Source organism: Coregonus lavaretus, assembly GCF_964263955.1.
Source record: "Coregonus lavaretus genome assembly, chromosome: 28".
NCBI lineage: Eukaryota > Metazoa > Chordata > Actinopteri > Salmoniformes > Salmonidae > Coregonus > Coregonus lavaretus.
The window spans coordinates 21,328,804-21,353,009 of record NC_140015.1 but is presented as its reverse complement, the minus strand read 5'-3'; the positions used below and the strand labels follow the sequence as shown (position 1 = coordinate 21,353,009).

The following is a 24,206-nucleotide window of genomic DNA, read 5'->3' as shown; positions in this document are numbered from 1 at the left end:
TAGTGGAAGAGAGCCAGGTCTTCTCCATTTATTATGGTTCATATACATCAATATCTCTTCAGCTGTAATACAAAAAAAGTTTTACAAACAGGGCAGGATACCTTCAAATACATATTGTGTTTTTATCCTTTGCAGTGTGTCATTACTGCTGGGCAATTAATACCAACTACTTTATTCCTTTCAGCATAGCTTGACAAACTCAAACTGTTGGTGTCCAGAAAGCTAGTAGGTCCAAACTCAAGCAAGTCCTTCCCAATGAGATGCATCTTTCACACCACCTCTAATAAAGTGATTGAAAGGGGAGAAACACACAGAAGTGTCACTGTGCAATCTGTCATGCTGAGTGCAACTCAGCTCAACATTTCTCAATGTTCAAACAGGCATCATAGATGTTTTTTTTTTTTTTATGGGCATGGCCATGGAAGCGTATGATCTTTTCTTAATTTCTTCAACAGGCTAGAGGGGAAATAAATAATTAAATCAAATCAAGAAGAAAGAACAAGGAAAGTATCTTCTTTGAGGTAACCTTCTTCAGAAATGCCTTTATTAAAACCCTCCACTTTAACCCCTTGTCCAATGTCCATGTGGCAGAGGTGGGCAGGCAGCAGCTCCACCTGACAGTTCTGTGGGAGCAGCGCTGCTGGTCTTACAGGGAGAGTCTTCCTTTGGGGGCTGCGTAGAATGGGGCCAGAAGGAGGGAGAGGGGTGGACGTCCCAAAGCACAGGAGCCAGGTCCCAACATGGATTTATTGTTCAGAATTTAACCCAATTCTCGCTGAGTGCATAAAAAAAAAATATATGGTATATTCTAAGAGGTCGAAGTCTGTAGTTTGTTGTTATGAGACCTATAGAATGTGGAAAAGGGGAACAGTTGAGAACCTTTTACATGTTTAATGAATAGTTTAAACATACTGACATGAACAAAAACAAACAACAAAACAGTGATACAAAAAATGGATGCCATGGGGTCAGGAAGGAGATAGCGCAGCCATGTTGGTGTAAATCATTGGGAATGCCTTAGGTCAATGAAATGGTGCTTCAGATCTAAATCCTGAGGTACCTTTATGCAGTAAGGCATTGGGTCTAATATAGTTAAGCCGTGACATTTTATTATTTTAAGTGTATATAAATTCCTCTGACCATAGGCTCTCTTTGTTTTAACCATAAAATAATCCTTCACAAAAGGATTAAAAACCATACAATATTTATCTTATTTTTTAAATCATGAAATGATTTAGAACATCCAAATAATAACAATCAACCAGTAGTTAAGCTAGAAATTACCTACAAAACCTGTGCACTATATTAAAAACATGCCCATTCATTACAAATGCATGATATTTAAATCAGCTGAAAGAAGGCCATGAGGAAGAAAGGAACTTAATTTGCTAACTATATCATAATAAAATATACAGCTTTACATATGTGGTCCCCATTTTTTAAATGTTATATCTCCCTCTCCAACAGAACTTAATCAGTTTAATAACTAACTACAAAAAAAAAAAATGCATTTCTGAGTGAAGCTTATTTACACATTTCTAAAAAAAAGCTTCCCTGACACTGATGTTATCTTGCTGATAATTGATACGATTTTAAATGGTGAAATGACCAAAATAATAGAGAAAAAGCATATCCCTTGAAAACTTGATTTGTAAGTGTCAACATGGCTGCCATTTTGTGATTGTCACTGAAGGCATCTTTGGAATTTGGCTTCTATACTTGCAAATGTACTTTTAAGCATGGTTTGTTTCACTGATAGAACGCTTGTGTGTGTGTGTGTGTTTATTTCTTTAATCTTAAATAATCACACAGAATTTCTGCTGTTTATGAAACAGCAAGTTCCATGATTCACTACTAGAGACCCCTGCATCCATCTCAGACTCCAGCTATAACGTCAGACTTATGACATCACAATCTGCAAGAAAGAGAGAATGAGTGGCATAAATCAAATGCATGCGGAACAGGTGAAACAGACACAAATGCAAGGTGATGCATGACACAGAGATAGAGCAAACATTAATGAACCACAATTGAGAACTATTGCAGGGAGGATGTCTGAGCTGAAGTCAGCCATGTAGGCTTTGGTAAGACTCTGCATCCCTCTACCAAGCAGCCCACAGACCACAGGAAGGTCTATAGGGAAGGCTACAGCCAAAGTCAGGCTACTACAGCACAAACTGACATGCCCAGAGAGTGCATGAGGCTAACTACTGTAGCATGATACGGATGCATGGTTTAATGAAAAAGAAAAGATTACATGGAAAACAGGGTGTTCTTGGGAAATTCTCATAGGCAGATTCAATCAAAGTCACATGGAGTGTCCGAAACGGATCATGAACATTATGACTGACAAGCCATTACCCATGCACTAATGCCACATGAGACCATGGAAAGCAGAGGTGCATGACGGAGGGAGTCTTTTCTAACGGCAGACTTAATGACAGGGCCTCTGAAGAGCTTTGGGAGTCATGAGAGCTCTAAACTTACCTGCTAGCTTTGAAACCTTTGAGCTTCTGTACAAAGAATGCCTCCAGAACTTCGGCACACTGAAAGAAGGGTGAGTCATTGGGGTTGTAGTAGCGGCAGTTGTCAAAGACTTTGGTCATATCTGCCACAAACTCGGTGAGCTTGTTGTAATACCGTTTCTGTAATCTGTCTTCCATTGTGGAGAGGTCTGGGGATGAAACAGAGAAGGGTGATCAAAGGTAAATGTTGGTAAATTACTATATTTTCTAAACAATCAACATAAACACTAGCCAAGTACACATTGTGTCTACTTTCCAACACATTCAAGATTACAATGTTTTTTCTACCAAACAGAAATAATAGCGACAGTCAATAACATTCCAGTGATTTAGAGATGTGATCTTACCCATCGGTTCCTTTATAACACCATAATAATCAGGAGCATCGTTGGGATCTACTGGTTCAAGGAACGGCCACGCCATTTTGTGAGCCTGTTAACAGAAAAATAGATGTTTCACTAGATTTACAACAGTGAGGTATACTGTCAAATGGCATCATCAGTAAAGACACTCAACAGAGGAGACCTCAGGATTTCATACCTGTAAGGAGCGCAGGATTCTTCTTAACCCCTCGTAGTCCTTGTCTGTTAGCGGTGTGAGGACTGTCATGGCGTCCTCCGTGGACTGACACTGCGGGCACACGTATTCGTCTATGTGGTTGGCCTCGCTCTGCAGGATGCCCACACAGCGCCCGTGGTACCAGTTCTGGCAACGGTCGCAGCCAATGTAAAACCTGGGAGAAAAGACATGGGAAGTACAGGTCAGGGATATTTGGACCTATAACATTCAGTCCACCCAAGCTGTAACCTTATTCGTATTGTGTTATCATACTGTGTTTGGTCGTATGGCGTCCGGCAGATGCAGTACAGCTCCTCCGTTGTGCCCTCTGAGTCCTGTGAGTCCTGGCCCTGCTTGCAGCCATTACAAACGTAGTCGTCCATCTTCTTGGCCTCCTTCTCCGTGATGCCCACACACGCACCGTGGAACCAGTTGGAGCACAGGTCGCACCCAATGTAGAACCTGAAACCATGTGGACTTGTTAAGTTTGTCGTCTTTGACATACATGCTACAGTTCAATTACATGTTCAGTGTTTCTATGGGAACACGATATGGTGCATCTGTCTCTTACTTGGCCTCGTCATAGGGCGTTTTACAGACACAGTACAGCTTGACTTCCTTCTTGTAATCCTTTGAGGTAGTGGATATCATCTTCTTCTTCTTGGGCTTGGCGGAGGACGAGTCCCTCTCGTCGTCCCTCTTGCGTTTGTGGGCGGAGGAGGGCGAGGCCATGGTAGGGGAGAGGGAGGAGGCTACCTGGGCTGCAGCTGCAGCAGCGGCTGCCTGAGAGGCTGCAGCTTGGGCCTTCTCCTTCTCCTTCCTCAGCCTGCTGATGTCCCTCCTCAGCTCCTCCTGAGAGAGAGAAGGACAGAGGGGAAAGGAAGGACAGAGAGGGAGAGAATGGTTGACATTTGGTATTATCACAATGTAAGGAATTCCTGGCCAGTGGCCACAATATTTCTCAATACATCCAATATCACACTTCTACACCCTAATGGAGCACTACAATAAAGTGGCCTATGATGTGTGTTAGAGAGCAGAGGTGGCTATGGCACTGACCTGAACCTCCAGCTGCAGCTCCTTGTCCAGTAGAGCCCTCTTCTTCAGGATCTCAGCCTTGAGCTGCTCTTTGTGCTTGAAGAGCAGCGCAGAGAGCTTGGAGGCATTCTGCTTGCTGCGTTTCTGCTCCACAGACTCCTCCTTCTTCCTCTTCTTAGCCGCCTGCTTCTCGTCCTTGTCGATCTTGTCCAGGATGAACTTCATCACCTGGTTGCAGACGATCATTCTGCTCAGCAGGGGATAGAGGAAGGGAGGGCTTGTCAGACTCATCATGGAATCAGACGAAATACAACTAATACAAAATAGTTGCAGATTGTTGGTTGGATTAATTATAGTAAGGTTTTGGAACTGACAAATGGATAAAACATTTACTGTAATTCATATGAGTGTCGTTATGTAAGGGTCATGTCTGTGAACAATGAGAGCCATACCTCTGGTTCTCCTCCCGCTCTGCTGGAGTCATGGTCTTCCTCTGTTTCAGATTTTCTATCACAGCATTCTGGTTCATCACCACCTGTTTCTGGATGATGTCGCTGGGGCTGGAGGCCTGCAGGCTCTGCTCCCTCTTGGCCTCCTGCTGCTTCTTCTTCTGCTGCTGCTCTCTGAGCTGCTGGATCCTCTGCAGTTGCTCCTGCACGCTGGCCGTCTGGATGGTCACCACGTTCTGGATCTGGTGGGCCTGCACCTGGCCCCCTGCCTGCTGGATCTGGATAGGCAGCTGCAGCTTGATCTGCTGGGGCACCGCCCCACCCTGCTGGGCCTGGAGCTGGGCCGCCACGTGGGTCTGGATGGTACCCAGCACCTGGACCTGCTGCTGCAGCCCCGGCAACGTGATCAGCTGGGGTTGGTGGTGGAGCTGCAGCTGCTGCTGTGGCCTGATCTGAGCCGGAGCCTGGGGCTGGAGTTGAGCATGGGCCTGGATGGGCCTCACTGTGGCCTGGGTGACGGAGGGGGAGACGGAGACAGCCTTTATATGGACCTGTTGTGGAGAGGTTGGGATCTGGGCTATCTGCTGGATGGGTAAAGCAGTGGGGGACTGGAGGGGGATGTGGATTTGAGTCGGAGGGGGTTGAGTCTGATGTGTGGACACTGGAGGGGGGGCAGGAGCGAGGGCAGGGGGCTGGACTGGAGCGATAGCCTGTTGAGGAGGCTGGACTGGTGGTGCCGGTGCTTGAGAGGTGGCGGGAGTCTGAACCTGAGGCTGAGACAGTGCTGCAAGGGAGGAGAGAAAGAGAGTGGCACAGTATTAACACATCCACATAACCACAAACCAGAGACCAATCCAAATGAACATTAGAATTCACAAATCTGCAAATCCTCGTGTACGATGCTTGTTGAAGAGGCCTGGCCTCATACCTGGCACTGAGGGTGTGGTTGTGGTGGCTGTGACGGGGGTGACAGCAGTGCTGGCCGTGGTGGCGGGGGTGGGGGCAGGGGCTGATGCCCCCGGGGTGAAGAGGAAGCGCTGCACCTGGCCGTTGGGCATGGCAGCCTGCATGAGCTGCTGCCCAGGGCCTGGGATGACCGTCACCCCTTGGGGGATGACCTGCAGCTGGCCTGTGGTCTGGCCCTGTCCCTGGATCACTACTGTGAGACCCTGGTTCCCTCCCTGGAACACACAGACAGACACACACACAGTCAGACATAGAAACACACAGAGAATCCATCCAACAGGAGTGTGAGAGTATGTGTATAAGTAGGTGTAAAAGAGAGCAGGTGGCTCCTCACCTGTGCCCCCTGTGTTAGCTGGGTGAGCTGGGCCAGGGTGAGTTTGACCTGGCCCTGCTGTGGTCGGCCGCCTTGGGGGGTGGATGGTGATGGGGACTGCCCGGGGGCAGGGGTGACAGGACGGGGGGACGGGGCGGCACCCAGCACCCTCTGGCCTGCGCTGGTCTGCACAGGGCTGGTACTGGAAACTGCTGTGGAGACAGGCTGGCCCCGGATGATCTGAGTCACCACCTGCTGCTGGCCTAGAGGACAGACAGTGAGAGGGTGAGGCAGACAGAAAAACGGACACACAAGTAGCCTTAAATAAGAAAAGTGCCTGGGACAGTCCCAAGACAAATCAGTTGACTTATCATGAATGAATTGACTGGAGGTCATACATAAAATTAACATCGATGGACTACCAATATGGTTCTAAATATAGTATCCATCCTAATAAAATGAATACGTATAAACATATCAACACAAAGTAATGTTGCATGCTGAGGAGTGAGCAGAGCCATGCAGCCACAGGTTGGGAGGCGGTAGAGGAGAGAGACCTACTGGCTGGTAGAATACCTTGTTGCATCATCAAGGGGGTTCTGATGATGGTTTTGCCCATGGTGGTGCCCTGCTGTAGAGGCGATCGGATCACCGTCATGCCCGGACGAATCTGGGCTCCAGTGGTGATGACCTGAGCCAAAGAAACAAAACACAAATAAATGATTCTGTACATATGATTATGCTCATTTAACTACATTCCAATTAAGATTATAACAAAGAAAGAGAGAGGGGAGCATAAGAGGGAAAGAGACAGAGCAAGAATATGTGTGAGAGAGAGAGAGATCTGTTTGATGTCTATTCTCTACCTGCTGAGTAGTGGTTGAGGTGGAGGTGTTGGGTCTGATGTTGATGGTGGCGTTGCGGTTCTGGAATGAGGAGTAGGTCCGCTGGTTGCCTGGGGTGCTGGATGGAATAATGCCCAGGACATTCTGCTGGACCTGCACCATACCTGTGGCGGACAGGGACTGTGTTAAGCAGCATGCATTTACTAGAAATATAAATCAACAGTAGGGTGTTGAACCTCAATAATGAGATTTACAACAAGTCAAATGCCCTTGTTAAAAGCTCATGGAACTAAGAATTCAGTTTGCCAAAGAAATACTCAGTTGAATCACATCTCCAAATGTACTGTCAAGTCACAGCCATCAGTGGGAGAAATGTCATCTGCCCCTCTTGCAGATGACCTGGACAGACTGTATTGATCAAGCAGAACAGGTCCTTTGTGTTGAGACTGTTTGGGACTCAGTCCAACCAAGGTACCTGAAGGAAGCTTCCATGGGATCAATAATCTGACAGACAGAACAGCCATTACTGTGTCTATTACTGAGGGAAACATACAGGGCATCCCAGGGGAACTCCTTCCTGGAGTGTTCTTGTATAAATCATTGGCATTTTCTACATATTAGGGCAGCCAGCACACTCAAACCAAAAGCAACACTTCAAAGCTCCTCAAAGGTTTAGTTTCCACTGGGGTGAGATGGTTCATGGTTTTGCTGAGTGGGGGCAGGCTTGCTGAGTGGGGGTAGGCCTGGTCAATGCGATCGTGCCGGCTAAAACCATACAGACGGCAAGGTCTTCCATACCTCCTTGTGTGGTTGGCATGTTGACCGTGACAATCTTGCTGTTGGCCGGGATAGGTAGCTTGGCGGTGATGACCTGGCCAGCCATGGTCACCGGGCTGCCAGAGATCTGGAACGTTTGTCCAGAGGTGGTGACAATGCTGTTGGCCACGGTGGCCCCTGAGCCAGTGGAGGCTGCAAGACACACCCCACCTGCAGTCACACACCGTGTGCAAGTGCAACCACAATAGCCAGGGTGTACAGCAGTGGTGTCCACTAAGGGGTCCTTTTCCCCCCAGCTTTGATTCAAACAAAGCCGTTGCATATGCTTTTGGACTGATTAACTGATTATGAGCCTGAAACTTCACTTTTTTCTAGGAGTCAAAAGTTATTCCAAAGGTTTTTATAATTCTCTTTCCCAGCCCCACACTTTTCGTATACAGGAAGTGGACACCACTGGCCATTAAGGCAATTCAACACACCGTAAATATCTATCAAAATAGGTCAAATGAAAAAATAAGAATCCAAACACTAAAATGATCTATGTTGTTGTAACGATTTTCAACATCTACAAGTGAACCTCAATGGCCACCATTAAAAAGTGAATGGGGAATGAAAACGTCTTACAACCAAAAACACAGAAATAAACAAATATAAAAAAATCACTATCAACTTAAAACACACCCCCACAGTAGCCACTACCATGATTGAGGATGAGCAGCTAGTAGTCGCCAGACTCACCTGGACTACCCTGGCCCTGCTTGACCCAGGAAGCAAAAGATTGATGGAAGTTCTTGTTCTGCTGAAATGTGACAGGTGTCCCCAGCTTGGTGGCCAGGACCAGTTTAGTCCCTGAAGTGACCTGGCTGGTCAGGGATGCCGGAGTACCAGAGGCTGAGGTTGTAGGGGTGCTGGTGGGGGTGGAGGTGGTGGCACCAGGCTTCTGTTGCTCCAACCGTTTCTACAACGCAAAGGTACAGATGTTAAATCTATGCTAAACCATATAGAAACACCAAACTCATTGGAAAGTGGAGACATGAGTAAAAGAGTGTGAGTACATAGTGAACATGTCTCATCTGAATAATACATAACATCACCTCCAATACACATTTGTAATTGCACATGGTTTAAAAGGACAATTATTCTGATCAAAACCAACCCAAACAGAGGCCCTTGAAATGTCCCAGTTCCCCGTGTTTAGTGTTTGTGCCCCCCCAGGTTTGGGCTGAGGGGGGGGGGGGGGGGGGGGGGGTGGATTGTAGGGAGGCTAGGTGTCACCATTGTGCAAGGTGGAAACTTGTCTGATCTTCCCACCTGCTGAGCAGCCAATCTCTGGTGCTTTAGCTGAGCCTCCAATTGGGCCTTGGCCTCCTCTGCTGTCTTCAGCGTTCTACTAACCTTAGCCTGGTCTGCAGCCTGGGCCTTCTCCCTCTCAACCCTGTGCCCACAAGAGGACAAGCCAGTTAGTCATACTACATCCAATGACAAGACAACACAACAGACCTGGGCAGGGTTACAACAAGACATCTTGAGGGAAGTAAAGGTTCAAAGGTCACATAATATCAAGCAGTACAGCAGCTTATTCTCTCCAGCCCCAGCCACAAGGCTAAGGCCAGTCCGCCTGCTCACCTTTCTGAAAAGGCTCTGATCTCCCAGATCTCCAGCTCCTCCTCGGCCACCCACGTCTCTAAGATGATGGGCCCAGTCTGCTTGGCCGGCTCAGGCTTCTTTGGCCTCAGAGCGCTGGAGCGCAGGCCTTTCCTCTGGGGCGTGGGTGTTTCTACTCAGAGAGGATGAGAGAGAGGATGAGAGAAAGAATGAGGTAAAGGGAAAAACGACAAAACCCCTCACTAGAAGTATTGACTTCTGTCAATTAATGTCATCCTTTCTATTGTGGGATAAACAGTGAACTTTCTCAAACTTCATATTTTCACTTACATTGCAAAGGATTTGCCTACTCAGGTACTTGAGAGAGAACACTAGAAGAGGTGAGAAACAAGCTGAGCAAGGCAATCCAAAGCAAAGATTCATGAGACCACTGTAGGATTGTGGTTTCATCCTTTTACCTTTGGGAGCTTCGGTAACGCCAATGGGGCAGATTATCTTCCTGATGCAGTATTCCGAACGGATGCCGTGCGGCCCCACATCTCGCCGCTTGATGATCTCCGTTGTGGTGATCGCAGTTTCCGAGGATTCTGGGGAGAGCAGAAAGGAAATATGTCAGTTTGAAATGGTGCCTCATCTTCAAATTTAGAGACAGGAAGGGGGAGGGCAGAGAGAGGGAGAGGAGGGTAGCATTGCTGTGCACTCACCTGTGCGGGTGGTTCCTACAGCAGGGGAGGGCTTGACGGCCATGTCATCCCACCTCAGGCAGGCCCAGAGCAGCCGCAGCATCAGACTGACCCCCGCCAGAGACTTTACAGTCTGGAGACGGTATCTGCATGGGAGACCCAAGTCAGTGAGTGTTACCGAAACAACCTTAAACCAAAGAGCTATATGGACAAATGTACATGGTTCCCCTGTTCTCAATGGTTTCAGCCCTAGTATTGTTGGCTTTCTGTGTTTTCATTTCAGTGCAAGGCCTATGAGGAGGCCCACTGCACAAATGGCAGCCTAATAACTAAGGGTCAACTACTTGACTAACCTCCACGTGATTCCAAAGGTGGGTCTGGGGGAGGGATAGGGCCAGATGTCCAGGGCTGGCTTGGCGTTGTAGTTGAAGATGGGCACCTCTCTGATGCCCCCTCTCCTCGCCAGCTTCTTCAGGTCATCATTAGGCAGTACAAAGATGCTCTTCTTGCTACTCTTAGTGACAAACTTGCGGTAGGAGGGGAGGGCTGTGCCAGAGCGGGTCTTCATGGAGCGGGAGAACTTGAGCAGCCGGACACGATCTCTGGTGGAGTACTCCTTACTGACCGTCATGGAGGTGACCGAAGTGCCTGAGGGGCCAGATTTGGCATCTGTCAACGTTGCCGTGACAACAGTCTTGGTCTCCTCGGAGACGGTGGCCCCGAGGGTCGGGGAGCTGACCCTGGTGACAGTGGTCTTGGTCATGGTGGTGAGGGTGGACACAGCACTGCTCTCTGCAGCAGGCGTCACTGCAGGCTTACTGCTGCTGGAGACCTCGGCTATCTGCACCGTGCGAGACTCTGTCGACACGGTGGTAGTAGTGGTTGTGGTGACGGTCTTCAGCGCCCCACTACTGCTACTCTCTGTGGTGTTGTTACTCAAGCTGGACTCCTCTGCAGTGGGGATAGGAAACGGGGTGATCTTATTGGATGCCGTCTGCCCAATCTCCATTGGCTCAGACTTGGTACTGTTGCTTACCTTGGGAACACCAGTGGACAGCCCTAACAATGACGAGGTGACAGAGTCTGCCACCCTTTCGCCATTATTCTCCAGTCTGGCAACCTTCTGAGGAGGCAGGTAGTCAGGCTCGGACACCACAACTTTCCTCTCTACGTCCGCCAAGGCTGGGCTGGTGGCTAACACAGTGCTGTTGACCTTTAACCCGTCCTGAGAGAGAGTACCGTTCATAATGGACTTTACAGGCTCCTTCACCGGCAGCGCTTTGATCTCACCCTCTAACGTCTGGAGCATGGCCTTGGTATCCACTTTGTTGGCCAGGTCTAAGTGCATCTTTGAGTCTACAGGAGCCTTGTTGTCAACAGCGTCTTTCCCGTTCACCTGCACTTGATGTGGTTTGCTTTGGTCTACCTCCATGCTTTCTGTCTCCCTCTGTCCATTGCCTTGCTCTGTCTCCTCATAACCATGCTTCTTACCGTTTTCTCCTGCTATCGTCACCTCTGCTTTGGGAGGTTTGGCTGCACCTAAAGCCAGTTCTAGGGATGTCGAATTGACTTTGCTGTTGAGGTCTATGGTTTTCTGGAAGCCTCCATTCAGCTCTGTTTGAGATAACGAATCCCTACCATTGCCCTGAACACTGCTCTCATGGTTGGCCAACCCTATGGTGTTGAGGTTGGGGCCTGTGGCTCCTGCTGCCTGGGGCTTACAGGTGGAGCCTAATCTGACGTCCAGGTTATCTGTCTCTCCTGAGGGTTGGGATTTCACTGGCTGCTCCTGGTCAAAGTCGAGCCTTTTAACGATTGAGTCTTTAACTACCGAGTCTGCTTGCCCCTCAGCTTTCACACTAGTGCACGGTGTCACTGCTAAATTGTCCTGCTTCTTGTCTGCTGTAGAAGCTTCAGTCTTGACGGTGGTGGTAGTCCCTGTATTAACTTTCTCTTTGGAGATTGTGTGTTTGGCCAAGGCTGACTGCTGTTTGAGCCGCTCCAGCCTCTGCTTCTCCTCCAGGGTGAACTGCTTCACTCTGCGTTCCAGCAGCCCGTCGAGCTTGGACGTCTTCACCTTCTTCTTGTAGGCCGAACGGAGCTGGAAGCCCTCACTGACGTTCACCACATCCCAGTTGAAGGGGCGGACAGGTGGCTTGGCCTCAGAGTCCTCCTGCTTAGGTTCTTCTCCATCCCTGGGCTCCACCTTCACAGCAGGGTCAGTCGGTGACGAGGGGTCTTTGCTGTCCACTATACCTAAAAGAGAGAGAGAGAGAGAGAACTCAATGAATTATATTAGCCAAAAAATGCTAACTGTGAGGCCTGAAAGACAGCTGCTAAGTATGGGATGAATGTAGAACACAGTCAATCATAGCAAGCGTCGGGAAAATAACAAATGCCATCTATTACAATTTCTTATTCAGATAAACAGCAGGGGACCCTCTTTGTTTATTGATGAAAAGTAATATCATTGTACCTTTTTCCTCACTGAGACAGGTGTCTGGTGGACTGGGGTCAACATCCATCTTGTCCTCAGTCTCCTCCTCCACCTGATCAACTTTTTTTTCCTCCACCTTCTCTGTGATATTGTTATCTTCCTTCTCCTCCTCCTCTTTCAGAGTCTGCCCCTCTCCTGGTGAAGTGCTCCCAGATGACTCCACGGTGGCGGTTTGCTCCTTGTCTTTTTCTTCAGTAATTGGAGTAGACTCTTCTTTTCCCTGGGTTTCTGAGCTTGTTGGTGCTTTTGGCAACCGTTTCCATTTGTTCGGGCCGGACATTGCATTTTCTTTGCCAGTTTTAGCTGCTGTAGAGAGATTAATGAAATCACATGAAGCACCTAATTTATACTGAGGCATGCTGGAGCCACATTTTCTGCTTGAGTGCCCTTGATCATCATCAGTGAGATGAGACAACAGGGATAATACGTGTACAGAAGAAACACTTACCTTCGAGTGCTTTGCGGTAGTTGACGTTGGTGTTCCCTGGTAGCCTGGGAACAAAGCGATGGACGTGAGTCTTACTGACCCAACTCCAGCCCCCGTACCCCGTTACTCTGTACTCCTCCCCCTTCTGCTTCCACACCTTACACACAGAGAGAAAGAACCAGTTAGATAAAGACTACGCGATCGCATTCAAAAGAAGAGATGATTATGTTGTCAGCCATCATGCAGTCATAAAAGCCCAAACAGGACTTGAGAGAAAAGTGAACCCAGATTTACCTGGTGTTTGATGGGGATGGTGTACTTCACCCAGGTGGCCTGCTGCATAGTCTCCTCATCCTCCAGTTTTTTCTCTCTCTTTTTCACCTTCTCTTTCTCCTCCCGCTCCATGGAGGTCATGCGATGGAGCCTGAGGGGAGAGGGAGGGGGGAGAATGAAAAAAAGACATTAAAACAGCAAGGTGACTCTGGCTTGTTTAGCCAGCGCTCTATTCTTTTCAACAATGAACCTCTTCTCACTCATGGGAAAAGCGTCAGCTACTCTACATACACTGCCCACACCACTACAGATCTCTGCACTGAAGAGAGGTGAACAAAATGCTTCATAATCAGCAGAGCAGTGAAGCAATATAATGAATTCAGTTTAGCATTGTAAACTAGACCGCAGAGAGCAGGGTGAGTTAGATCGAGGTGCTATGACTATATATGAAATCCTTTTTTCATCAAAACTCAATTCAGCAATGAATTAAGTCCTTTGAGTCACAACCCATGTCTCTTACCTGGTGTGTCCAAGTGCATCTTTCCAGACAGGCAGCATGACCACTGGTTTGATAGCACACTCCATGATGGCCAGCGCCAAGGCAAACTCCCGAGCCTTACTGCACATCTGCACCGCTTTAATCCAGTTTGTCCTGTAAAATCACAAACCTACAACCTCACTATATGGCTAAACATGATTTCCTTACATTACCTTATCAGCCAATAATATTCAAGTTCTCCATTGTGTGAAACAGTTCTAAACTCCACTTTCCTATGCCAGAGTAAGTAGTCTGCTGGAGCGTACCTGTGCGAGGCCCAGTTGGGGTGCAGGAAGGGGGCGGGGACATTGGTCTCCAGCTGGATGATTGTGAGCCGCAGGGTGGAGATGGTCAGCACCTTGGAGCCGTGGATGGAGCCGTTCCACTTGAAATCCCCGGCGGGGGTCAGGCTGAACTTATGGGAGAGGTGGCGGCGCTTGTCGTGGTCCTCGCGATGCTGGTGCTTGTTGAGGCCCAGTGTGTTGGTGCTGAACTGGTTGTGGTAGACGCGGAACTTGCCCTCCTGGCCCAGCTTGAAGAAGTTGTTCAGGTTGCCCTTCACCGTCAATTCTTTCCTCACAGTACCCTGACGAGCCACTTCACTCTCAGAGCTGGGAGGAGATGTCTGATGGAGAGATACACAGGGGGATATATACTGAGCTGAATAGAGACACAGCTGAGAAGAGATCAATTGTTTCCTAGGGATTCTGCAATTGGGAGACTACCGGTAGTTCAATTAATTGTGTAACATTATGTAATAAAGAAGTGAGTCGATGTGGAACAGAGGACTGGATTTCAGTCTAGATGATTGAAAATATACCAGGACAATCCATTTAATCCTGCTAAGGCTGCCTTCTAATGTGAGAGACTAGCCTGTGGGTGAAATCCCACAAAGAGGACAGAAGGTTAACACAGTGTCTGGTTGGTGTCTCACCTCCTTGCTGTCCCTGGGTGTAGGGCTGCCATCTGCCTGGGTCTTCTGCTGGCTCAGCTTGCTGTCCGGGTTACGCAGACGAGTCACAATGCGATTGTTAGTCCGTCCTGACGCTGACCCCTCACCATTCACACTCTCCTTGCCTTCACCTGCGAGCAACACAACACATCATTAAGATCAGGGATGATTAATTAAAAGAGAGAAGTCAATCATGAATAAAGGATTAATGAGTAAACCAGCACAGCGTGTTCAATGATACAAAGGCCTGAGTGCATGGATGGTATGGCGACGGTGTACCCGTGTCATCCTGGCTGGTGATTGAGGACTGAGAGGACCTGTCAGCGAGGTTTGGCTGTTCAGGCCTCCTGAGGACCCCAGGCGCTGAGACGTGGCTGCTGTTGCTGTTCTCGTCACCAGGGTGTGGTGGTGGTGGAGTAGGCTGGCACTGGGCAGAGGGGTCCTCCTCTCCATGGGACTCTGAGTCTACAGGCTTATCATCTGGGGAGGAGGAGAGGATTGAACAGTGAGAAGCTGAGCAGCACAAACCCCTTAGGCTCCCTTTGTCTGAAAACATGCGTCAACACCAGCACCAGCTGTCTATACTGAGAAAGTATTGCAAATGATGACGGCAATGCAGAGCAAACACGGACAAAACCTGTAATCCACAACAAATGTACAAACAGAAAGTGTTTGGCTTGATGCCTTCCCCGCCTCACCTGTTCCTTAATGATAAATGCACAATTAGCATAACACCAGGGAAATGCTTAATCTGTGAGTCTCAGCAACAATTTGCACTTCAGCAGTCCAGGCAGGCAGATAAGGCTAAATCCCCTCCAGCCAGGAAAAAAACAGTGCAACACAACACAAGCAGTGCAACATGCGGCTGCAGAACCAAATTAAGAAAGATATTGTGTATCTGAGCAGTGGGCTAAAATGGCCCTGCTGTATATATTGCGCTGAGGCAGCAGGTGGGAGGTTCAGGAAGGCAGCCAGCCTTTTGTTTTCCGCTAAAGGAACGGAGGCCAATTTCCCAGATGAATTGAAGTGAGAATAAGAGATTGGTTGTGACAGACTTAGCATGGTTGGCGTTGCCTGCCAGGGATGCTGCTGGCTGCAGCCGAAACGCCATTATCTGAGAACAAGTTTTCACAGTGTGTGGACCAGACAATGCACCGCATCAGGAACCGGCTAACACAATGAATGCATTGAGAAAATAGAACATGCAAGCAATTGACAATAATAACAACTGGCTACACTTAGAGCCTCCTGAGCACTGTTCAGCCTTGCATGCTGAACACTACACAAGACAATGGAACATAACATGGATGGATGGCAAGAGCACAAGATCCCGCAAAAAGGCCCAATGCATCTGTTGAAGAAAATAACCAGAGATCCTGATCATATGAAGATGGAAAACCACAGAAATAAGGGGATTCAATAATGGGCTATTTAAATGTTACCTTAGCAGAAGTGAAAATCAGAGTGCTTTGAGGAGTAAGAAAATACTTAAGACTAAATATGTTTATTTCTGAAGGAGAATTATTTCAGTAAGTGAGCAACACCGGTCAGTTTAATGAGTGATAGTGAAGTGAGCAGTACTGTGGGAGAGTAGAGCCCCCTCTGTTACACTCATTACTCTGGACGGTGGGACTAAGTGAAAGCTGCCCAACAGAGAATCCATTCACTCTGTTAGTCATCCATGTATTGAATTAGTAGACAACCAGACAGGCATACAGTGTAACCGTGGTGCAGCCATTCAAGACACGCTCTTCCTCAAAGGAAGCTATGACTTAGCCTTTATGGTCCAAGAGCACTCTTTAGTACACTTTCTAACAAACAGAGCCAATAATCAAATCAACAACTGGTCACATTGAGGTGCAGCCAATTAGCATGAAGATCATCATCTAGCCAAGAAGCAGCAGCAAAAAGCCTGTAGCAGTGACTCCACAGCAATGCATCCTGTGACAGCAATCACATCACATTATGCACAACTACAGTATGGAGGATGCTTTGAGACAGCCAGAGCATGAGACCGATGATGATGGATGCACACATGCATAGCCACAGCGAGGTGTGACAAGGAGGACGAGAGGCTGGGAGGAGAGATGCTGATTGCTGGGATCTTTCTCCATCATGTACCTGGCCTCTCCTGCTCAGGCTCCATGGAGGCGTCCCCACTCTCAGAGGGGGCAGAGCAGGGCAGCTCAGCAGGCTTAGGGGGTTCAGGTTTAGGAAGCGTGCCGTCCTGGGTGGACGAGCCAGGCTTAGGGGGTTCAGGTTTAGGAAGCGTGCCGTCCTGGATGGATGAGCCAGGCTTAGGGGGCTCAGGTTGGACAGTGGTGTTCTCTTCTCCAGCAGGTAGAGCTGCAGTTGCTGTGAAACATACAAGACTCACTCTGGATCTTTAGCACACAACCGCCTCACCAGATCAACACTTTCCCCTAAATTGATTTTTTAAAAGACGTAGCGATCCTCAAAAGGCTACATGAAAGACGCATCCAGAAAATGACTTCATAAGCAATAAACAACTCACATAGAAGAGATACTCCAGTCTTACCTTGTGAGCTTGCCTCCTCTTCAGACTCGGGGTCTTGGAGCTCTCTGTTGTCTGGCCGTGGAGAGCAGTGTGTGGGGGTCTCTTCCTCTGTCTTGGTGGTGTCTATAGCGGGGTTGTTGTCACCTGCTACCTGACTGGCTTTCTCTGCCTGCTCCGCTGCCCGCTGCTCCTGCCTGGCCTGCACACGCTCCAGGATCTCATCTACACAAACAACAACACAGCTGATAAACACATGGCCAACACCCACACAGCATGCTAGGTCTGTTTGACCGGAGACTACATTTCAACCTTACGTGTAAATCAGTAGGTCAACATGTTGTTTATCACATTGTTAAGCATGTCTGTATGTCTAAGCTCACAACCGGCCAGTATATATATTTTTTCAGGTATTAAAACAAGGGGATGTGTCAAGTAGCTAATTCACAACCAGAAAAACTATGCACACAATAAGAAATGGAATGGAGTTGTTTGGCTAACACTAGCCCTAGCCTGTTTAATGTTGAAATGATGTTGTTCTATTACAGGATGGCATTACAAATATAATGGAGTTAAAGCCTAATTACTTTCCACACTCCCCTTGTGAATATTGCTCTCATACGCATTTTGAAACAATATAAAACCAGCTGATAAAACTGCAATTGAAAAGTAACATAGGCCTATGTATAATGGCTGTAACAGTGTCAAGATCATCCTGTCACTAGGTTTACCCTTTCCAGCCTGGTTCTCATAGAAGCTGTCTCTCACCTTTAGAGAACAACCACACAAACATCTCAATCTTACAGATTGCTAATACACCTTCTAGCACTACTTGAGACTGTGAAAAATTAGTGGAAATGGATTGTGACAGGTAATAATAACCAAGCACAACACGTATGATCACCAGCACAGTTAAATACCAATATTGTTAGCCATTGACAGCTAAATCCAAGAACAACTCATTAGAACCCATGTTAGTGAGTCACTCCTGACTTGCTGTCTCTACTATTGTTCCCTGAAACGCAACAGCAGGTCAACGCTCCGGAGATTACATTAATGAAGCTGCTGTCTGAGCACTAAAAGCAAGAGAGTGGAGAATCAATAATGTGTTCTATGATGATATAGTATAAAATATCTCCCCATAAAAGACAGACAGAGAGATTCCAATCTTAATTCAGGGAAATAGATCTATCAAAAAAAGATGTGGACAGCCAGCAGAAAGCATTATGTTTGTGAAAGTGTCCTGGGTCACAGGAGAAGAAGAAAAATGAAATCAATCTCTATTCCCCACCCGCCAACGGTTCATAACTGAGGTTTTCATAGGGAGACAAACAGGTGTCACCAGCTCCAGTGAACAGAGGGAGGATGAAGCAGTGCACAAGAGCAATGGGCTTCTCAGGAGGATAAAATACCAGCAAGGCCTATTAATCACCACCGATGGTACAGATGGAACTAGACAGGAGAGAAAAGACTCTGCATTGGCTTTAAAGAAAATCTACCTTGTCTTTGGAATATCTGTCACAGAAAGCCCTCATTGTCTAACAATTGAGGAGACTGATCCCATGACAGTTCAACTAGAACCAAGCAAGCTTGGTTTGTGTAAACTCTGAGATCTAGTGGTCAGGAAATGCACATAGAAAGGAAGGCTCTATAACAAACCAGGAGGAGTAGAGTAGCCACACAGAGAAACAGACACAGTGCTTTAAAACCACTGAAGCTTATTTTTAAACAACCTTCTCACTTGGATGGAAAGAAGAAAAACACTGTTTGCATGATAAGTAAAAAGGCTGAGAAAGAGAGGGGAATAGCAACATCTATGATGTTTGATGTTTTTTTATTGTCACATACACTGGATAGGTGCAGAGAAAGTTGTTGTTTTACAGGGTCAGCCATAGTAGTACGGCACCCCTGGAGAATATTAGGGTTAAGTGCCTTGCTCAAGAGCACAGACAGATTTTTCACATTGTCGGACCAGATATTCGAACCAGCAACCTTTCGGTTACTGGCCCAGCGCTCTAACCGCTAGGCTACCTGTGGCTCTCTGACAGTTCTAATACTTCAACCGTCCTAATCATACTTCAGCATGAGGGAGAATGTACTCTCCTCTCCAGAGATGTATTGGAATGTAATCCCACAGGAGCTACACGCTGGCTATACAACATGTAGCCTAGGGGTCGACATTGACATTTCTATATTGACAACGCATAGAAGCCATGGACCAGCTAAAAATGCTTCAGTGTGACAGACAGTGATTCAGAGCATCCAGCAGGTGGCTGTCTAGCCTTACCGTTGGCTGCCGTGAGGAAGGCCTTGTTGTTGCCGCGGGCCTTGTTGGTGAGGTCCTCAGTGATGTCCATGTGAGTGTGCACCTCCTCTCTCATCTCCTCGAGGACGGCACACAGGTCGTTCTCCCAGTACTCCTTGTCCAGACACTCTATCAGCTCTCCCAGCTGGACCTTTGTGCTGTAGTACCAGATCTTCTTCTTCTCATGCTCCCCGTCCTCCTCACTGGAATAACAGGTCAACAACCATTTTTAGAGCTTTGTCAAATAAGATGGAATATAATTGACAATTAGTTTGTTTATCAAAACAGGTTCAAGGACCTTAATGAATAGATCATGAGATGACATCATTGTATGGCATATAATGCTGCATGAGGCATCATTAACCTGGACACAAAGATATCTTAACTTTAAAGGAACATTTATACTGAATGCAAATTGGCAATAAGCTTCAATTCCATTTGAAAGCATGTTGTTTTTCAGCCTTCTTATTTATTTTTTGTTTGCCTCTCGCAAAAGGAGAGACCAATTACAAGCAATTGTGAAGACATGTTCAAATGGAGGAGAGGTAACGTGATGAGAAAGCTGATACTCCAGCAGCAGTTCAGTTAACTCTCAGGGGGGCTATGGCATCACAGCACAGGAGTTTCACCCTCACTAAGGGCATAGTTAACGATCACAGCACCCTCAGATTGAGTCATCGTTGAAATCAGCTACATTTTTCACACCCATTAAATGTTTAATCCAGGCTGCTTCTACATGAATGTGGGGGATTATCAGCAACATCCAGCTACTGAAATTCAAGTTAAAAAATATATGTTCAGCTTTCTCAGGCAATCTGTTTGCACATAGTGTTCAGCAACAAAAGGTGTATTATTCTATCTACAGGACATGACTGATGTTACACCAAGCAATTCAGCACTGGAAAAAGACGGCAGGGATGGTACGGTAATTCTGAAGGCAATTGATTAACTTGATTAACCATACTGAGTGATCTCAGATGAGATCACTCAGTATGGTATGGAGATGGTGCATAATATTGTTGAAGTCACTACTAAGGGAAGTGGGGTGGGGGGCAGTAATTACTTACACAATGATCCTTCGGTTTAGGAACCAGTATTGCCTCCGTTGGCGGTCGTAGCCGATGGGCTCCTGGCGGATGTAGGGTTTGCTCTTTTGCATCTCTGTCACACAGTCTGTGACTCCGGGCACCTTGTGTGCCACACAGATCTCACACTGCCATTCGTCCTCCGGCACCTCTACCAGTGGCGGCTTCACACACTCCAGGTGGTAGACCGCAGAGCAGGTCTCACAGCACAGCAGGTCCCCCAACCTGTGGCACACCCTGCAGTGGTCATCATACTGCACCACCCCCTCTGACATCAACTCCTCGCGGGCGATGTTGGTGGTGAGGAACTGATCCACCAAGAACTGCAGCACCTTGATCTTACTGTCCAGCGGGCCGTAGGGGTAGTCCTCCACCTCCTGGTAGGGCAGGACATGGTGGTACTCCTGGTCGCTCTCGCAGTAGGCACGCACCACCTCGGGCCACGTCATGCCGTCAATGAAGTAGAGGGTGGAGTTGACGCTGTCCTTGAGGTCGGCAGGACCGAACGTGGTGTTGGATGTGTCCTCCTCACGCAGGATGGCCTTCAGCAGGGCCGTGTGGGTCTCTGCCATCAGCGTGCACTGCTCCTGGCCTACCAGCGCAGCACAGAAGTCCTCGAAGCGGAAGGGAGAGAGCCGCAGTACCGTGCTGAAGTTGCGCAGCACCTCGTAGATGGAGGACACATTGAGCAGTTCCTCGCTGGGCACCATGAGGTCCTCAGAGGTTCTGGGCAACTCCAGAGGAGGGATCTCCTTTTCCTCAAAGATTGGCGAGCGAGGGCAATGCACCCGCGTCCTCTTCCGCCCTACCAGACAGAGAGAAAGAGAGAGCAGTGAGTGCCATAATCCATGTGATTTAAAGACTAACTAAAACTGAAATTGCATTCTGTAACTCATACATAAAACCCAGACACAGCAGAATTACATTGGCTCAAGGGCTTAAATCATAGATCAACTTGTTTCTTTGAATTTTCGTTAAAGACAGAATTTACACAAGTGAACAAATGTTGAAATCTAACACAATGGACATTCCCTTCAATGTAAAAAATTACTTCTTAAATGGGTCTAATCCAAACACTGTGATAATGTTTTGCAACAGCAACATAATAATTACAAAATATATCTGTAGAATAGCAGAAAAGCATCTTTCTTACATAGTTTTGTCAGTGTCTTTCAAATTATACTTTCAAAAAATAATAATTAACTTTAATCTAATCAAAATAGTTGCTTCTATCTACTGTGTGTATGAAAATGTGCATCAAAAGTGTGTTGAAACAAAAATAACCTCTGCATTCAATTTACAAAGTTTACAACAGCTTATGGATATTAAATATTACAGATATTAATATAACATTGAAATTAATAATTCCATTATGTACTTTGGGGAATGTAAAACATTATTGTGCTGCGTCACTGAAACTTCTTCCACACAGTTACAACTGGTGAAATTGAGGGCGCTTATTTTCAAAACAATGGGCCACATGGTACCCTGTCCTGTCATTAGCTCGAGCTGATGTGGACTACTAGCAAACTAGCTGGGTCCTCCTGGACAAGTGCATGAGCCCATGACATTGCTAACTTGCTAGCTTGAAGAACTCATCTGCTTCTCAGCTGTAAAAATAAACCTATGCTAGGTATGAGAAGCTAATAATAAGTAAGAGTAGGTTAAAGAAAAACAACAAGTTAATTAATAGTCTCATTAATTTAGACACATTTACCAAAATATTTAGCTAGCTAGCCAGACGTGCTAAGTAGCTATTCACCTGCAAGGAAATTATGCATCATCAGGCGTTGTTTTATAATAAGAAACAATCCAGTTATTAGTGCATGTAATGGTAATATATTGTTGTTGGTCATTTTAGTTGTTTTCGAAATGATCAATCTGCCTTTACAGCTGTTTAGCAGGTTCAGGCATTAGCTTGTTAGCCTAGCTTGCTAACGTTAGACCTTAGATAAGGTCTGTTATAACAACCTAGCTATTGCAATAGCCAAGTCAGATTCAAAACTAGCAAACACAATTATACTAACATCTCGCACAATACTGTTAGTTAAAGATGTGTGAATGTTTCAGAACTCAAAAATGTGCAATTCGGCTCTCGTGCCCTGCCTAGATCGCTAAATGCAAAGCTTTCATTCCATCATTACAAATGTTGATCTCAAGCAAGGCCTGTTTTTATACACAGTCAGTGCATTCTCCATTTTGAACAATACAGCTTCCTGCACTATAAGACATAATGGCAATAAAAATACGCCCAGACAAATTATAAATAGTTACATTGTCATTGTTTTCTAACATTCTCTAAGCAGCTTATTGCAGCAATATTGTGGTTTTACCCGGAGTGCTGCCATGAGTGCTCTGACTCCGAAAGCTGCTCTCAGTACAGTAGCTGGCATCATCATCCTCCTCCTCGAGTATTTCCTCAAGCGGGTCTGACTCCTCGTTCAGGGCCTCTTCTTCCTCGTCCGTTATCGTCTCTTCCTCTACCAACTCGTCCTCCTCAGATCTCAAACTCACAGCATCATCATCTTCATCACTTTCATGATCATCATAAACCACAGATCTAGCGATTGACCGTCTGCCCCTAGTACCTCTGCCACCACCACCCCCCCTGCCTCTTCCCCTACCGCGAGATACCGTGGATGATCCCACTTTTCTCCTGCCCCTCGATGAAGAGTTATTTCCCCTCTTGGGACTCTCAAAATCGACATCGGTACTACCTCTCCCCTTTGCCCTCAACTCTCTCCTGGGTCTCAAGCCACGCTCCGGCTCGGATGAAGGCTCCTGCATCAGCAGGGTTTTGGGCGGCCTGCCTCTTTTCCCCCTCATTATATATAAAATCTATTATTTTCAATTTCAATTTCTGCGTTTATTTAGCCTTCACAGAACCCAGAAAAACGGGTACCGCCAGAAAGCTTGACTTGCGTAGATTCCAAAGAAGTAGTCCCGTAAAGCACCGGCCTCGGTTTACGTGAGAAAGCTCAAAACGAATGGCTTGCGTCCCGCTTCTGATCGGTCGCAGCCGCCATTTTTCTTCCTCTCTCTCCGACTACTGAAAACAGACGGAAGGCCCAGTGCTGATGTCACGTGGTGACTGTTCTTCCAGTACAGTAGACCTGAACAGGCAAAGTGATTTGTATTTACATTGAGTCCTTGCACTCTGAACTGGTTTGTAATTATTGCTGAATCGCACAAAAGAAAAAGACCGAATTTATGCTTTCTCAAGTAGGCTACAAAAGTGTATTATGAATATCTATAAATGGGAAAAGGATATTATACCTAGCTTGCTTTTCTATTTTTTTAACTAACATTTGTTGCTCTTTTCTACATTTCCTCAAGTTCAATTATTATTTTGCCAATTCAAGCATACCCCTTTATTTTTCATGTTAATTCATACCCCTTCATGATTTTACTCCTAGAATCATAGAGGTAACGTTTAAAAAAAATGTATTCTGCCAAGGGTATGCATTGGTAAATACAAAAGGTCTGATAATACATTTTTTAAATGTTTAATTTGAGAGGGGTGATGGTCAATCTTATCTTCCACCACCATCACTGAAATCACATCATCAGAATCTATATCGGTCCGTGCTATACGGGATCATTGGGACGTCCCTACACCATTGAAGTTGGTTAGGGAAGGGCTATGGTTAAGGTTAGGGTAATTCATCCTTTGTGATTAAGGTTATGGTTAAGGTTAGGGTTGTCCCAAAGATCCCAGATAGCACTGACCAATCTGTATATCTCATACTGTATATCGCAAATTGGCTTGTTGGTGTTGCAATGCATCCAATCATAGACTTATCTCCAGTATAACATTACTATTTGTGATAACCTTATCGTAGTAACCAATGGTGT

At 46.6% G+C, this 24,206-nt stretch overlaps 1 protein-coding gene across 5 annotated transcripts; it reads right to left on the bottom strand.

Annotated features, from left to right (window-relative positions):
• LOC311104023 (nucleosome-remodeling factor subunit BPTF-like) lies at window positions 1-23,399 on the bottom strand (the record flags this gene model as incomplete). Of its 5 annotated transcripts, none has more annotated exons than XM_084145671.1 (30): window positions 1-1,915; window positions 2,488-2,674; window positions 2,873-2,957; window positions 3,066-3,258; window positions 3,357-3,545; window positions 3,655-3,935; window positions 4,143-4,368; window positions 4,574-5,354; window positions 5,499-5,751; window positions 5,871-6,112; window positions 6,411-6,540; window positions 6,716-6,858; window positions 8,210-8,429; window positions 8,783-8,906; window positions 9,098-9,248; window positions 9,535-9,663; window positions 9,781-9,905; window positions 10,113-12,015; window positions 12,236-12,562; window positions 12,705-12,840; window positions 12,978-13,107; window positions 13,477-13,608; window positions 13,761-14,119; window positions 14,429-14,577; window positions 14,726-14,926; window positions 16,568-16,801; window positions 16,986-17,186; window positions 19,249-19,469; window positions 20,334-21,156; window positions 22,685-23,399. In XM_084145671.1, 30 exons carry the CDS (start codon window positions 23,175-23,177, stop codon window positions 1,909-1,911), a joined length of 8,775 nt encoding a protein of 2,924 aa, XP_084001797.1. In that variant the 3' UTR covers window positions 1-1,908. The 5 variants fall into 5 exon arrangements, with proteins under 5 accessions (XP_084001797.1, XP_084001798.1, XP_084001799.1 ...); XM_084145672.1 differs by having other exon boundaries at window positions 6,426-6,540; XM_084145673.1 differs by having other exon boundaries at window positions 8,867-8,906.
• Between the last annotated feature and the right edge of the window lie 807 nt (window positions 23,400-24,206).